The sequence below is a fragment of the Mytilus trossulus genome, chromosome 1 (genome assembly GCF_036588685.1).
Source record: "Mytilus trossulus isolate FHL-02 chromosome 1, PNRI_Mtr1.1.1.hap1, whole genome shotgun sequence".
NCBI classification, from domain to species: domain Eukaryota; kingdom Metazoa; phylum Mollusca; class Bivalvia; order Mytilida; family Mytilidae; genus Mytilus; species Mytilus trossulus.
In genome coordinates, this window is record NC_086373.1 from 83,649,854 (window position 1) to 83,668,674 (window position 18,821).

The following is an 18,821-nucleotide window of genomic DNA, read 5'->3' on the forward strand; positions in this document are numbered from 1 at the left end:
TAATGCAATATTTAATTTTACACTATTCATACTTAAATTCCCTTGTATCGTTATTCTGTACCCTATAATATCATACTGTTGAACTATAATTATATGTATCACGTGTAACCATTCTTTACAACAGTTACAAGACACGACCTTGCTTATTGAAATCCCCCTTCCCCTCTTTTTACACACTGTACACGGATGTTTGGTTGCTGTGCTTGTGATCATACAGGTCCAAGTTGGGTGTGAACATCCTTTCATACATTCCTTAATTTATAATAATTTCTATCATTTTGTAACAGCTACTTTTAATAACACAAAAAAAAACGTATTTTCATGACAGTACCGAAGTACTGGCTACTGGGGTGGTGATACCCACAATTAACACAATTAAAAACAAATGGAAATTTCCAATGAAAAAAATCAACGTATAAGACTATTTCAAGGGTTATAAGTTAGCTTCAGCTCGATAAAGTGTTATTCAAAGTCACAGAATTATAGTGACGTGGATGAATTTATAGCAATTATAAGATGTCAACGTATGGCCTTCAACAATGAACAAACCCATACCGTATAGTCAGCTATAAAAGACCGCTGTTTCATTTTGTAAAGATGATCAACATTTGTTTATATATCCTACCGGTACTTGCCTTTTGACAGTTGTCATCATCCTGCATATTCTACCAATGCCAGATAATGTATTCTAAATTGATAGATATTAAAATTATTCTTTTAATTTATATTTGGTGAAGAAGAAGAAAAAAACCAATAAGGAATTAACTGTGATAAATACTTTTGTAATCTAAATTCTTTATTGATAAAGTAAAATGTGTCAACAGGTGGGATATAGACATAATCAATCATTAACATTATGTAACAATTTGTAAGAGGTCAAAGGTAATAACATATCGACGAGTCAAAACATGAAAATGACCTGTGGATAAACGACTTTGTCATAAGGTCAAAATTACATCGTAAACAAAATGGACAACCCGGTAAGTAATTATTTAGAATGTAAACATATTTTTAGCATTTTCGGCCATATCTTTTTTATTCATTCATCGAAATATAAGTAAATGATACTACTGTTTTCGAAAATGCACATCGACGTGTTTTATCGAAAACTGTCGTCAAAATCTGACAACAAAAACATCGGTTTTGCGATATTTTTAAATAATTAATCACAGAACAAACATTTAATCTCCTTTTTTTTTTTATCATTGTCAGGGGATATTATTTTTTTTAAATCTTTAAATCAAAGACTTATAACTAACATATATATACGTCCCTGTTTTAATTAATTAAAACATACGATACAATTTCTGTGCATTATTATACTACTAGTAGTAATTTTTGGGCCCTTTGTAGCCTGCTGTTCGGTGTGAGCTAATGCTCCAAGTTGAAGACCGTACTTTGACCTGTAATGTTATACTTTTCTAAATTGGGACTTGGATGGAGAATTGTTTTATTTGCACTCATGCCATATCTTCTTATATCTATATATTATATAAATTTGAATTTATTATGCACAATGTAGGATATTATTATATCAAGCAATCAGTTAATATATTCGGTTTTTACAAATATATTAATTTAAAATAAATAACTTTAAGAGATGAATATGAAGATCCACAAACAAGCGTAACGTTCATTTTGATTTCTATTACTGTCAAATACGTAATGAAAAGATCTTATCAATAAGCCGTTTATTTGATAAGTATGTTTTAACAAATAAATTGCATAATGTTAATTTCTCACTGTTTTTGTAATTATATAACTTTATGGTATCGTTAAATCAAACTTTTAAGGAAAACATAAATATGTTTCAATTATTGAATCAAAATAATAAAATTGATACCTAGTGGAAATAAATTTAAAATGTTTGTAGCAGCTCTTTTCATTAAAAGATCTTTTGTGAATTTTGTGAAATGATCTATAATTCATGACTTTTAAATTATCATATACTGTTTGCCGGATTTTTGTCGTAAGTTTGGGTTGTTGAAATGGTATATATAGAATATCGGTATACATATATAAAATAGAAGATGTGGTATGGTTGCCAATGAGACAACTATCCACAAAAGACCAAAATGACACAAACATTAACAATTATAGGTCACCGTATGACCTTCAACAATGAGCAAAGCCCATACCGCATATAGTCAGCTATACAGGATTTGGGAAGAGGTGGAATCGATATGTCTTATCAACATTTATCTCCTTAAAAAAATAAAATATATAATATTACAAGTTTATATAACATTTTGCAACTAAGGATATCCTTTAAATTAATGAAAGAATTTGTACATGAATCATAGCCTTAAATCTTGACTTTTTATCAAGTAAAGGTTTTGTTAAAAAAAAATCTCACACAATTGTAATGTTGTAATACGACCGTGAAAAAATCCCTACGAACGATCAGAATTATTTCTAAAATTGCAGTTTTTAACAATTTGATACATTTATAAAAAGCCGTTCAAGGTTCATACTGAAGTATGTAATGTTGCTACAAACTCAACTCTGAAAGAAGAAAGTTTTGAAATATTCCCTTTTGTGAAATAAATCTAGGGGAAATAGGTCTTATACCTCGTTGCCATTTTCCGGCTGTTTGACAGATTATAAAAGATTACTATATGCTTATACATGATTAACTTGTAGTGTCAATGACCATTGTCCCAATTTAATATCCTGATGTAAAATAAAAATAGAAGTAAATTAAATCATTGAAAATATAGAAAACTTGATTTTGACTAATTTATGATTTCAATTAATATAGATCATGGATGTATCTCAAGTGACAATTACAAAGATGCAGAAATTAGTACGAGCAGAGATGTATGGAAGAAGGCAACTGACTGTTCTTAATGTTAGACTGAATGAAATAAACAAAAGACTTAAAATTTGCAAAGACAGGGGAGTTAATTCACATCTGTATGTATTAAAACAACGACGGAAAGTGACAGAAAACGTGAGAAATATGTATGGTATCTATGTCAGGAGGAAAATGACGGCAGTTGCTAGAATGATTATATCTAACTTTTCAAATTCAGTATTTGAATCCAGCAATACTAGTTCAGACTCACAAAATAATGACGAAACAGAAAATTTAAATGTTCCTCGAAATGATGACGCCGATGTAAACACTTCCGAGGACAGCAACCTATCTATTGACAATACATCTAATAACACTGAATCAGCGCAAGAAGAGATTACTGTGAATGTTAACAGTGATCAGACAGGGCAGGACCAAGATTCTGTACATGTTAACAGCGATGAGACACAGCACCTACATTATGTGAGTGCTAACAGTGATCAGACGGGCCAGCACCAACAAACTGATGATACGGAAGCTTCGAATCAGAACATATTGACTTCCAGTGAATAATTCCATCAGTGTAACTTTTTATTGTCATAATTCATGCTCTAACATGGACGACAAATGCAATTGAAAACAGTTTTTTTTTTACAGTTTTTATTATTACTAATTTTTTTTATTCAAACTCTCTATGGTTTTATATTCGATTCCGGTGACAATACAATAAGTGGTGTTAACCTTTCCTTTCAAATTGTACTTTCCGAGTCTGTGGTCCATCTGATCTCCTTGATTGACTCGTCCATTCAAGAGATAAACAAATTTGGTGATCGGAGACGAGCCAAATATAACGACTGGGTTATTTAGGTTATCTGCGGGGAAGTTATTGATTATATTATTTATCTCTTGAGAGTTGAAAATAAAAAAGGAAGAAAGAAAAAAAATTATGACTTGAAATCCACTCCCCCTCCCCGGGTTATTGCCATCCCCGATAAACATATATCTGTTCAAGACTGTTAAAGTAGAAATTATTTTGTCAAAATACACCCCACCACCCCTTACACATCCTGACTGACAGATTAAGTTAATAAGTTCCCGATGTGAAATCACTGTCAGACTATTTTTATTTACTTCATGTGACTTGTCTGCTTTGAACAGCCGAACCAGTCCCATCCAATGCCAAACTAAGGCATATATTACATGGTCCATTATGAGTTATTTAAACGCCCATTTATATTTTAAATTAAGCAGTTAAATCAACGATTTGAATACAAAATCATTGGTTTAACATATATTTGAAAAATATCAATAATCAGGGACTATTACAGAAAGTTAGTATAATATTCTCAGTTATGATTAAAGTTATTTATAGTTAATACCATATATATCGAAATTAACCAATGACCTCTTACCTTAAATGAGTCAGAGGAGTCATTCATTTTGAGTCACAGAAAATTCTATAAATTAACATTTTGTTCATATTACCCTTTTAAAGTTATACATTTTATATTGTTGTTGTTATATCTTTGTTATCTGTATACATGTCATGTTATTTATAGAACTGATTAAATATAGTACCACTTTTACCTGGACTTAAATTTTTATTTTATCTTTCCGCAATAATGTGGACTAGCTCTTTTTGCAATCGACATGACCTATTAAACAGAGTAACACACAGAGCAGCGGAATATATCGAATGATCATCACGTAATTAAAATGTTAAAATGGAAAAAAAAATGCAAAAGAGTACATGTATGAGGTGATATTATTAGCCCTGATGTTAAAGCAGATTGTTGAAATCATTATGAACTCTTGCTGTTTATCAGTATTTGTTTTCATTCCGTTTTTTGGTTGTCAGACAAATAAATCATGCCATTTTTGGATATACGTAACTGCAGTTACGTTACGGAGATCACATTTACCCCAGTAAGTTACGGAGATCACATTTACCCTAGTAAGTTACGGAGATCACATTTACCCCAGTAAGTTACGGAGATCACATTTACTCCAGTAAGTTACGGAGATCACATTTACCCCCAGTAAGTTACGGAGATCACATTTACCCCAGTAAGTTACGGAGATCACATTTACCCCAGTAAGGGATGTTTTACTTGCATTGGTTCATAGATTGCATTGTTGGGAAATCCGGCACTACCAGTACTGTGGCTTTCTTTTCCTTAAAAAATAGAGTTATCTCTCTTTATCAATCAAACTGCCTCAACAGAATACCATAATCGTTGCTTTTTTAGCCAAACAATCTGATAGACTACATATTTCACCAATAAGTTTTTTTGATGAAACAACACTGACCAAAGGTATATGCTCATACCATATAAAAATGGCGAAAAATACCAAAAAGGTACATTCTAAACTCACAAGTAGAAGAGATACTTTCGACGCCATGTATAAACCGTGAAAGGCCACGTATAAACAAAGAAAGACTACGAAAAGAAAATCAAGTCTACAAAACGTTACATTTTAAACTAAAGACCGGTTTTAATTTTCCTACATTTGTATACATACACAAAATATAGAAGTTTAATGTAACATTAATTGCTGTAAATAGCTCGTAAAAAGGATAATTCACTTACTGGATTATGAAACATTGTCGTTTGCCACGGCTTTTACTAAGGGACAATTGGACATTCCGAGGTAACAGTGTAAGAAAGATAAGTCAATCCTTACTCAGTTAATTTTTTACCGATTGATCTCGAGTCATGTAGCAGTGTAAATGTGTTAGATATTGATCATAATTTTTTATACTTATATATTCATAGGAAGCACAACAAGAAAGGTACATATTGTTTTCGATACATTATCTCACAGACATATTTACGATCTTTCGGGAGAATTACAGACAATAGATATAGGAAGATGTGGTGTGAGTGCCAATGAGACAACTCTCCATCCAAATAACAATTTAAAAATTAAACCATTATAGGTTAAAGTACGGCCTTCAACCCGGAGCCTTGGCTCACACCGAACAACAAGCTATAAAGGGCCCCTAAATTACTAGTGTAAAACCATTCAAACGGGAAAACCAACGGTCTAATCTATATAAACAAAACGAGAAACGAGAAACACGTATATATTACATAAACAAACGACAACTACTGTACATCAGATTAAAGGCTTAATTGAAAGTTCAAACAACAGCGACAGTATCTAAAAGAAAAAAAATCCATGACATTTTTATCATATGCATACATCGCATGCAGTCCAAGGTTCCTTTCTTTATCTCTGCGCCTTTAGGTTGCTATTTTACGGTATAATATAAAATAAGAAGGTGTGGTATGGTTGCAGATAAGACAACTTCACAAGAGACCAAACGACACAGAAATTAACAACTATTGGCCACCGTAAAGTCGAAATGACATACGAATTAAGCGCTTGATAGAAAATGTTCGTTCCTGCCTTCTCGGCTTTCTTCTCAGTAAAATTTGGTGTTACTTTGTGTTCGTCCAGCCTTTTGTGAATACATTTTTTACAACTAAAATGTATTTATTGCAGCTAATCTTGTATTGTGATCAGTTGAAAATTCGTACTCATGCATCCACATCTTTCAAACGTTTAGGCTTTTAAAGTTCCTTTAGATCCAAAAAAGAATTTCGGACGCATGCATTTTACAAAGTGTCATTTTGATTCATTTTGTCACAAAAACTCATTAGCCGGTTATAATATATTGTGATTTGTTTATTCAATTGCTTTCACTTTGATGATGCCATAATGAAAAATCGAACAACAATTAACTTTATGGCTCATTCGTTATATTATATGACACAATTGCAAATGGCCATTGTAAGTTTTTTCGGCCAGTAATTTGGCATCTGTCGTTCGTCGTTTGTTTACTAAATCTTTTCGGGGTGAAACCATAGGGTCTCACTTGTAACCAATTTGTATATGCATACTACATACAAGTAATGTATAATGTTTTGGTCACGACATATAAGCAAGTCAATATATATCATTTATATCGTATTGAAAACACAGTTTGTTTTTTAAATCATCTTACTGATACTTTGTCCAAACTAGTTTTGATCCCTTTAATCATTGTATATAGTAATGATATAATCTATGAAAAAAAAATTAAAAACCTCTTAATTTCATTTAAATTTTAAACACGTTTTGTTTTGCTTTTGTCTGAACACGCACTTCGACGATAAGTTACAATTTAGCATGATACCCCAGGAAGACTGGTGTTGCATATAATGTCGATTTATAGAAATACGAGAGAGAGCAGCTGATATTTAGATTTTGACGTTTAACTTACACATCATCTTAGTAAGTGTAATTGTCGGTGAATAACTATTTAATGTGATCAAGCACAACTATTAATCAAGACTAGATAATTTTGTAATGTTGAACTTCTTCAAACTGTCGGAATATAAGTTTTTTTCTTATAGTTGCACTCCCTTTGTGACATGCACTTGTCTCAGAAAAGAATCCTATACATATAGATTCTTACATTGATACCAGTGGATTATCGGATTTATCCAATCGAGATAGTTAAATTATCAATTTTAAAGTCCGAGTCGCCTCGGCGAGGATTTTAAAATTTATAATTTACTATCGAGATTGGATATATCCGATAATCCACGAGTAACTGTGTAAGCATCTGTTTCTCTAATGATTAAAAAGACATTTTTTTTTGTTTACCAAAAATCCCCTTCGAGTGCCTTTCACATTGCACGAAGTTGTCAATTTCATTAACACCTGTTATCATATTTTGATTCATCCAGTTAGCTAAAAAGGTCATGACCCTTAAAATCATCCAATGATCTTTTGAGATCACCAGCAACCACACGTTGATTAAATTTTTTTCTCTAACTCTATGGAAATTTATCCCTTTCCGAACTCATTGTATAAAAAAATTCAATCAACGTGTGGTTGCTGGTGATCTCAAAAGATCATTGGATGATTTTGAGGGTCATGACCTTTTTAGCTAACTGAATGAATCAAAATACGATATCAGGTGTTAATGAAATTGACAACTTCGTGCAATGTGAAAGGCACTTGAAGGGGATTTTCGGTTAACAAAAAAGAAAATGTCTTTTTAATCATTAGAGAAACAGATTCTTACATAGTTACTCGTGGATTATTGGATTTATCCAATCTCGATAGTTAAATTATCAATTTTAAAGTCCTCGCCGAGGCGGCTCGGACTTTAAAATTGATAATTTAACTATCGAGGCGGCTCGGACTTTAAAATTGATAATTTAACTATCTCGATTGGATAAATCCGATAATCCACTGGTATCAATGTAAGAATCTATATATATACAATGGGTTCGGAAAGGGATAAATTTCCATAAAATTAGAGAAACCTTTATATAACACGTGTTATTTTACTGTATATAAGGGAGTGAATCTGAGACAAGTGCCTGTGTCTATTGCGAATAAATCATCTGCTTGAACTTTAAGTTTACTTCTCGCGCTCGACAGAAAACATTTCAACTCCGGTAGCAGCAATATTCGGATGGTAAGGGAATTCAAGTCCCGTGTTCTATACTGAAAAAGAACCAATATATTGGCTTTTTAAATATAATATAAATTAACATATACACGCAAGCTGTCTTATTTTCCTATAAAACTTTGTTTGACGTCGTACACTGTTATTAGACTTCAATAAAAACAGCCACACGGACAGGCTATTTACTCCAACGCGAATACTATAAAACGTTTCAAATTTATAAAAGGTATCATTTACACAAAATAAATTCTAGTTAAAAGAGAAGATATTAATAAAAAAAAAGTAATCATACTAATATCATATCACATAAACTAGAAAGAAAATAATATCGATACTTAAACCATTAGTATTTTCCTTTACTTGAATAACATTCTATTGAATGGATTGTTATTGACAAATAATCTTGATTGTTTATTTTCCATTGCAAGTCGTGTTGGACATCTAAAGAAATTTAATGACAAATGTAGACTATTACAACGGTAAGTTTCTCTGAAATTAACTTAAACGTGTACGCTGAAATCGAATGCTCCAAGATAAATTCAAAACGGGAATTCTATAAAAGACGTATTAATATAAGAGCACTGCTCTTGTTTCCTAATCCTAATTATTGAATCTTTTGTATATTTCGTATTTATGATCATTTATGTCTTTACCCTTGTAGCTATAAATAGATTCTACCACTGCATCGAGTGTAATACGATATTTATCCACTAGAGACAGTTAATTTTTTAAATTTAAAACGCGAGGCCTTAAATATTTAAATAACTGTCAAGAGTGGATAAATATCGTATTACACGAGATTTGGTGGTGGAATCTGTTTCTTTAATGATTTTCTAACATTATGCATGCAAACTTATTCCTTCTTTTCGAATGATTTGCAAAAAGATGTGTTCTTTCTATGAGACGTCATCAGGCATGGTCACCTTTTTCATGCCGTAACACATGTAACCAACGAAGTACTGAGATCAAACGAACCACACATTGATTTTTTTTTATACAATGGGTGCAGAAAGGGATAAATTGACGAAGAATTAGTGAACTTATAATATAACGATTTATAAAATATGTTTACAGAATAGTTAGCTAAGCCTCTCACTTGTTGACCGTAGCATAAAATTTCATTATATTCAAAGCAATGTTTGAAATAACCAAACATAAGACATAATTGATACACATGTCAACACTAAAATGTGCCAACAAAGAAAAACAAAATGCCATAAGGGCAAAGCACATGTTACGCAAAAATGATACAAAAAAATATTTTTTTTACCACATCACAATAGCACAATGGCGTTAATGTATGAGTACTAAGCCACATCAAAAGGTAAAACAAAAATGGCATAACCAGCTGTGAAGGTTTTAATTAACAAAAAACAAATAAGAAGACCACTTTAACACGTAATAAAGATGAATCTTTTCTCTATACCATCATGTTTTATTTGTGAAATAGATATACGGAGAGGTGCACAGGTCGTTCCCATAGGAATACTGACAACTTGTTGAAACAGTCTACCTCCAAACTCAACAGTCTACCTCCAAACTTTGTCAATAAGAAACTTCACTTTACTGATCACTAACTCCTCTGTGTAGCATGTTTTACCTTTTTGTTCACTATTAACAAAATATAATAAATGGTATCCCAAAGTAATAAATGCATATAGCGTATGTATTTATATTATAAATCATTGTGATATTATTTCTTTTAGACAATTTTTCTATTTCCGATTTTCTTCTTTTCCAATATTGTATAATCATGTTTAGCTTTTCTGCATAAATCGGAATAGTTATGCGTTGTATTATCAAATACAGAACAATGTACTGAATGAAACAGCACTCTATTTATCAACTTCATCGACTTCAAAAGGCCGTTTGCCTCTTTCAATCGAGAAACCTTAAAAAAAATCATGGCAAACTATGGAATCCAATGTCAAATGATCAGGATGGTGCAAGAATTTTATTATCACTTCAGTTGTGTAGTTGAACATGAGGGTAAACATTCGGAATGGTTCCACTTTAAATCAGGATTCAGACAAGGATTTGTACAGTAATGTCTGGATTAATTTCATACTAACTGGTAATAAACTATACAACGAAGCAAACAACACAAAAAAAGCGGGGAAGACTAGAGGTATTAGAAGGTTTTGCAGATGATATTGCTCTCCTGTCAGCAACTGCAAGCCAAAACAGATGACATGCAAAAGAAAGTGAAAACAACTGGATTAGAAATAAACAAGAAAAAAAGTAAAATATTGTGTGAAAAGACAAATAACATCCAGCTGTTACATTGGACTACGAAGAAATAGAGATGGTAGACAGCTTTACATACCTTGGAGCGGTTATAGAATAACACCGACAATGCAACAGCCGAAATAGGGAATAGTTATCAAAGGTACCATGATTATAATTTAGTACGCCAGACGCGCGTTTTGTCTACAAAAGACTCATCAGTGACGCTCATATCAAAATATTTATAAAGCCAAACAAGTACAAAGTTGAAGAGCATTGAGGATCCAAAATTCCAAAAAGTTATGCCAAATACGGCTAAGGTAATCTATGCCTGGAATAAGAAAATCCTTAGTTTTTCGAAAAATTCAAAGTTTTGTATACAGGAAATTTATAAAAATGACCACATTATTGATATTCATGTCAACACCGAAGTGTTGACTACTGGGCTGGTGATACCCTCGTGGACGAAACGTCCACCAGCAGTGGCATCGACCCAGTGGTGTAAATAGTTATCAAAGGTACCAGTATTATAGTTTAGTACGCCAGACGCGCGTTTCGTCTACAAAAGTCTTATCAGTGACGTTCAGATCAAAATATTTATAAAGCCAAACAAGTACAAAGTTGAAGAGCATTGAGGATCCAAAATTTCAAAAAGTTGTGCCTAATACGGCTATTAAGGTAATCTATGCCTGGAATAAGAAAATCCTTAGTCTTTCGAAAAATTCAAAGTTTTGTATACAGGAAATTTATAAAAATGACCACATTATTGATATTCATGTCAACACCGAGTGTTGACTACTGGGCTGGTGATACCCTCGGGGAACGTCCACCAGCAGTGGCATCTGTTGTGTAAAGTAGATAAAATGCGTTGTGTATAGATCGTGTTTATTCTAACGTCTAGCCATTGCTAATATAAGTAACGTCATAATATACAAAGTAAAGTAGCAACGTTAACATGTATATATTCGCGCTAAATCCCCGACAGCATCGACCCAGTGGTGTAACACCGAGATGAAAATTTTCAAAAGCAATTTCATATCATTGTTGTTATATGGGACAGAATGTTGGAAGATAAGCAACACCAGAAATTTGCGTAGAATCTTCAAGATATTTGACCAACTATGATTACCAACGCAGAACTGCTGCAAAGAGCCAACATATGCAGCATAACCAACACCATTGAGACCAGAAGATGGAGTTTGATAAGTCACATCCTGAGATGGACCCATGAAATGATTGTAGAATCGCCTTTATAAGACATCGCCGGGACACCACCGGGACTCCGCCAGAAAAGAGTAATGTAGGAAGACCAACGGAAACTTGGAGACGGATGGTAGAAAAGGAAAGAACAGAATTTGGATGGAGAGAAGCTCAACAAGCAGCAGCATACATACTCAGATGGAAGGCTTCCATTCGCGCCCTATGCGACACATGGCGCTAACGGGAATTTTAAGTTGTAAATTGTAATTATCAAATAGAGGAAACAATATCTTGACTTCTACTAATGAAGAAATTACATGACAAATCAATTAAACTGAGTACTATTTATTTAGTTTTCAACAACCACGTTGAGTATGGTACCTATGACAATTGATCACTTTCCTTATTTATGACATGTTTACTCTAAATCTTACATTTGTAACAGTAACAGGACATTTAATAGAGGAAACCGGCGAAGGATACTTTCGAAGCAATGTTTTTACTCTTGATCTAAAACGGTATTCGTGTGACTTTAAAAATTAGAGTTGGCCTTGTTTACCGATATACATTTCAATTTTCATGTTATTCTTGGATATGAAGAATTGACGAAAATGCATATCACGTGAACCTTTTAAAATAATATAGGAGGCGAAAAATCACACACTTCAGAGATTAATAATTGTCCATTTTAAGATTAACATCATAAAAATGCGAAAATAAACTGATAGACGTGACGGCATTGTTTTAAAAATAAACGTTCAAGTTCACTTTTCAGTTACGATCTTCCATCTTTTGTTAATTAAATTTATATTACATATTAAACAGTTTTCAATACAAAACATGTAATTGCTTGATCAAATAAGAATGTCATTTGCTCATTGAATCCAAACTTTTTTTTTAGCATCAATTAAATTTGGTGTATAGAATTAATTTCTACACAAATAACCTACCCAATATGATTTTATTCAAAGCTGTGTTAGTAAACATATCTTTAAAAGCTTTAATCTGTGGTTAAACGAAAGTGAGGGATAATTTTACATTAATTTGCAATTTTCAAAGGTTATGTACACAAGATTTTCATAGCGTATAGATTTTTGATGGATTACTTCAAAAATAAATTACCTTCATGTAGGTTAAGCAGAACAAAGGCATTTCTAGACCAATGCAGGTATCTGGGTTTTTTTTAATGTTCAAACGATATTTACCATGTACATGGGAATAGCACGATTTTTTTTATAAATTCAAATTTGTTACAGTTGACTTAAAGTTACGTGATACATTCACAATGTTAGAGTTTAAAACAGGGCTTGCATTTCAAACATGTATTTTGCATGATACATATGAATATTAAAAAAAAACGTCTTTAGGGTTTTCAACTCACGTCTTTACATGATTGTTTATTTTTTCATTTCAAATTTCCCAGTCTGTTTTTTTCAATGAATGATAACTAAGACAATAACAATCAAATCCAAGGAGTAAACATAGACTCAAAAAACAAAGGACATTTACATCAACAGTTATAAATAATAAATAAGAAACAACACGAACTCCATTAAAAAAACTGTACCAAAATAGACTCGTGACATGCTTATAAAAGTCAAACCTATTGGGACATATTTTTTTACAGAGAATCAGTGGTATATTTCATGACTTGATATTATTCGGGTTGAGTTTCCAACTATATATATATATATAAACTATACTTGTATACCTATATCAACCATATCAAAATCGAATATATAAATCTCATGCAATACCTATGCACATTGATAGTATCGTTTATCATGAAATAACATATTTTAAAACTCATTATTTATACATGTATATTATATCTAAAATTGAAACTGCACTTGTAGCTGCAATTATTCATCTCTTGTAACTTCTGAGTAGCTGCTTATATTATTATCCTGGTATTTTTTATGAGTTTATTTGCTTCCAAAGGGTCGATGCTACTGCTGGTGGAGATTTATTTCCCCGAGGGTATCACCAGCCCAGTAGTCAGCACTTCTGTGTTGACTTGAGTTATCATTGATATGTTCATAATTATAAATTAACTGTTAATAAAACTTTGAATTATTGAAAACGTAAGGATTTTCTACCCCAGGAATAAATTACCTAAGCTGTATTTGGCAAAACTTGTAGGAATTTTTTATCCTCAATGCTCTTCAACTTTGTTCTATATTTGGCCTTTTAAATATTTTTTTATTCGAGCGTCACTGATGAGTCTTTTGTAGACGAAACGCGCGTCTGGCGTAAACATATATATTTTTTTTTATCCTGGTATCTATGATGAGCTTATTTACTATCAAACCGCAGCAACTATTTTCCTTATTCCTAGCGTTGGTATCCATAGCCGGTATTTTTATTTATATCATTTCGATTTAATATCAGATTTTTTTATGTCTTCTTCCATAAGGGAACTATAAAAACAAGTCAATAATTAAAAGCTGTAATAAAAAAGGGAAATTTACAGGAAAAAGATTTAGAACATTATAAGAGGGATGCTTTCAGGAGATGAATTTACCATTGTTATATTCCATTCGGTGGGTATATTCTAAAAGATTAATATTCAATATTGAATTATATTCTTAACAAAAACATGAAAAAACTTTTATAATCCCTTTGTTACAGTTTTATTGATATATACAATTTATTAAAATTGATATGTTTTATTTCTCTTGACGATATGACAATGTTTTCACAAGAGTTTGTTTAAAATCAATAACTTTTTATATGTTTTTGCATATTCCTATTATATTCTTATTTAAACACCACCTGAACAATATGGTACGGAGACGGATAAAGTGCCCTTTACAAATACAAGCCATGTCATTTAAAGACGTGTGCGTAATCTCTTATTAAATTTCGATTTTCCTTGGCTTAAACTGCTTAAATGCTAGCTGCTTGTGAGATACATCCGTGAAAAATTGTGTTTAAATTGATATGCATTGACAATATCAGTTTAATAAATCTAAAAGTATGATAGCGTAAGTGAATACGTATACATATGTTAGGACAAAGACAGTTTTTTCATGTTAAAGTATAAAATGAAATTTGATTGAATTCGACAATTTATACTCATTCGATGGAGGCATAATTAGACAACTGAAAAATATTCATTACAAAAACAACGGATAATTTGCTCGTAATTTGTTTATTTATTGATATTTTCAATAACAAATTATATTGATGTTATGATCAATTTTACCAAATTAGACAATCGGAAACACGGTACCGGAAAACAAGTTATAAGCAATGTAAACCTCAAGCTCTGAACTTTGTTGGTAATCAATAAACACGAACTTCTAATACGGAAATAAGCCGTCAAGAAAACTTCATTGTTTGCGATACGTTTTCATACTCTTGTGGAAAGTTTACATACTATTTTAATTACGATACATTCAGATTGAAAGACAACGTTGGTGGTGTTTTATGGAACAAAATCTTAATTATCAACATGAAGGAGTATTGATATCATATATACATTCTTAAAAAAATTGACACACTCAAAAGGAATACTTTAAAAATACTGAAGAAGAAAAAATGACTCGGCATAACAGACGTTCCATAAAACTTTCATCTCGGGAACTAATACATCAGTTATTTGAAATGTGGGAACCTCAGTTTTCCGAGTCATATCGTCAAAGTGCTTGTGAAATTGTACCCGAACCAGAAGTTAAGAATAACAGGAAGATTTCAAAAGTTGGTAAGCTTAAAGCGGCTGAAACAGTTGTGGAAACAATAAACCTAATGCAAAAATCCAGGTCTCAGAGCAGAGGTAATTTAACAAGGATAAATTCTGTTGGTAGTTTGGAAAGTGATTCTCAGACGGGATCTGTCACAAGGAAAACAAGTGTAAAGAGAACATTAAGTCAAAGTTCAAGCAATTCTTGACTTATTATTAGGTTTTCTTTGGATGTTATTTCTGCCTTGTTGGCAATTGTTATTTTTTATTGTAAATTCAACAAAATGCATAAATAATTTGATTCAATCGTTAAAATTAAAAGTCAATTGTAATTACAAATATAATATGTTTAATACTTTATTCACTATTACATGGTTAGATAAAAGATAGTATCGATGATAAGTGAATTTTATAATGTATTAGGGTTTTGGGTTAGACAGAGATATTAACATCCGCTTTGATGCCTACTCACTGGATATGACTGATAAACGTATTTTCTCTTATATTTGAGTGTGATTTCACATTTCTATGTCACGGTACTTTTCTATCCCAAATTCATGTATTTGGTTTTGATGTTATATTTGTCATTCTCGTCGGATTTTGTCTAATGCTTAGTCCGTTTCTGTGTGTGTTACATTTAAATGTTGTGTCGTTGTTCTCCTCTTATGTTTAATGCGTTTCCCTCATTTCAAGTTTATTACCCCGATTTTGTTATTTGTCCATAGATTTACGAGTTTTAAACAGCGGTATACTACTGTTGCCTTTATTTATCATAACACCACATCACACTAAAGAATGCTGGTGTAATTAATGTAACAGGAACTTCTAATCCTTCCAAAGTACTTGAGTTTCACCGATCTTTGGGTTCCGTGTTGCTCAATCTTGATAGTTGTTTGTCTGTTCGTTTCTTTTTGAGCATCCTGGTTGAGTCTGTTTTTCGTTGCGCGTTTTGATTAATGAATGTTAATTTCATTGTAATTTTATTGTTCATCGGTTGGTCTTAAATACCTGGTGGATTGCGTCTGCTTTTTCATAGAGCTATATCATTAGAGTTGGTTTAAACAATTATAAATAAACATTCGTTTGTATCTAAAAGATATACAAACAGTATACATTTATTTAAATTATAGATTAAATGTGTAAGTTTGAACTTCAGAAGTTTTGCCATTCATGTAAGGAAATGAATATTGATAAATTAATATTTACTTGATCCGATATCGTGCGAATTTATTTCTTATTTCAAATATATTTTTACCTTTCTTCTGATACCTAATTCAACCTGTATGTACTATAAGAAAAGGTCTGGAGATTCATCAATTTTCTGGAGGCATCAAAACCAAAACTAAACATTATTGTTCGAATCGGTTTCAAACAATAATAATAAAGAAATAAAACCTTTATAGTCGACCTGTTTTTGAACTCGTATGAAGCAGAAGTCATTCAGAACTTTTTAAAAGGAAAAAAGAAAATGCACCTTGTTTTCTCATATATATTGATGATGTCCTATAACTGAATGACCCATATTTCTGTCAGTATTTGCATCTCATATATTCAAGTGAACTTGAAAATAATGAAACAACTGATACGAGAAAGACTGCATCATATCTTGATGTTTTCCTCAATAATGACACATATGAACGACTTCACAATAAAATATATATGACAAACTGGATGATTTCAACTTCCAATTATTAATTTCCCTTTTCCCTGCAGTGACAAACCCTCTGCTCCATCGTATGGTGTATACATATCTCAATAGATACGTAATGTTCACATTTCACACTCCGTAAATTTTATGAACACCATCATGAATTTGTTGTGTTTAAACTAACTTTTATTACATAAATAACATCTATGATGTCTGTCTGCTAAGTATACCGTTGGTGATTGTCCCCCGATTATGACTAATACCGAAAGGGAATTTACATTGCTGTAACACGTGTCTCGATATTTGTACATCCAACATTTATGGATTTTTTTCATGTTTTTGTTATGGTTTCGTTTGAATTATGTGTTATATCGTATCGTTTGTTGTCCAAATGATTATATAGTGCCTTTCAATACTACAATTTTCATATTCCAGAATATAACTGTGATACTGAATTTGAATTTGCATTGATGTGCGGCCTGTCTCAGTGTTTTTTACATCCACCAAGCATGGGTTTATTTTTTATGTTTTATTTATTGTTTCGATTAGATATTCGTCTGATCGTTTGGAGTCCAAACAATAATAGTATTGCCTTTCATTCCATTCCATCATTGTCATGAAAATTGTTTGGATGAATACTGTAAATTCTAATGCAATTTTTATGTAACAATTTTTTTCATTGGCTAAACGTTGCCGTCAAATCCACAGTTGGCCAGGCATTACTAAGGAGGGACCCGCCATTTTGTCCTAAAGCTGTTGCCTTTATTTATGACTATTTTGAATGAATCACTCACCACTTCATTGCACCTAATGTCAAAACGGCATAACTGAACAGTTTCAAAGATTTATTTGGACTTCACAATTTATTCATGCAATGGATGGAGAGTTGTCTCAATGGTACTCACGCCCCATCTTCCTATATCTAAGAAATACGTATCGTGGACAAGGAAATTAGAACCATTGGGTTTTATGGTCAAAACACATATGTGTACCGAATGTTTATGTTAATGGGTTCATGGATATGACAATCAATCCCATATTGTTTGAACATGATTATTTACTGTTAAGTTGTGCATTTGAAAGAGTAACAATCATTGATGAAAGATTGGCTAATAGTTCCAGAATCACAAGTATTACCAAAGGTTTCGATTTGGTTTTTCAAATGTTTTAATCTTTTTTTTTGTGTCTTTGTGTCTTTTATCGATCAAGAATGATTTTGATAGATTTTTTTGTATCTTTTTCATTTTTAAGATTTTGTCCTCGGCTAAAGCTGTTTTCTTTTAACCATTTATATGGAAATGAATTGATACCTTCAATCTTTTGCTTCATGTGGGTACCGGAGCATGCAATTATTTACATCAAATAGTTCGTGCAAACTGTGTCGTAATATTCATTACCAGATACCAGGCTTAGGATTTGGTAAGCAAGACGTGCGTCTCGTCTTCATGATCCTTCATAAGACTCACCAGTAGCACAGAAAGCAATTTTAAATTACGAAGTTGAAGGGCATTAGAGACCAAATATCATAGCAGATGTGTCAAATAAAGGCAACAATAGTATCCCGCTGTTCAAAAGTCATAAATTGATCGAGAGAAAACAAATCCGAGTTTCAAACTAAAACCGAAGGAAAAACATGGAATATAAGAGAAAAAAAAACCGAAACAACAAAATCACTGAACTGCAACAAAAAACCAAACGACAATGTAATATACATAGAAACATGTTATTAGAGTACAGATGCCATATTCCAGCTTAGTACAGGACATTTTAAAACCAACTTAAGCTATCTTACCTA

The 18,821-nt window shown here is 31.9% G+C and overlaps 1 protein-coding gene across 1 annotated transcript; it reads left to right on the forward strand.

Moving 5' to 3' along the window:
* Positions 1–792: 792 nt before the first annotated feature.
* On the forward strand, positions 793–4,383 carry LOC134687450 (uncharacterized). Its single transcript, XM_063547762.1, has 2 exons — positions 793–980; positions 2,762–4,383. Exons 1-2 carry the CDS (start codon positions 969–971, stop codon positions 3,368–3,370), a joined length of 621 nt encoding a protein of 206 aa, XP_063403832.1. The 5' UTR covers positions 793–968; the 3' UTR covers positions 3,371–4,383.
* Positions 4,384–18,821: the final 14,438 nt, after the last annotated feature.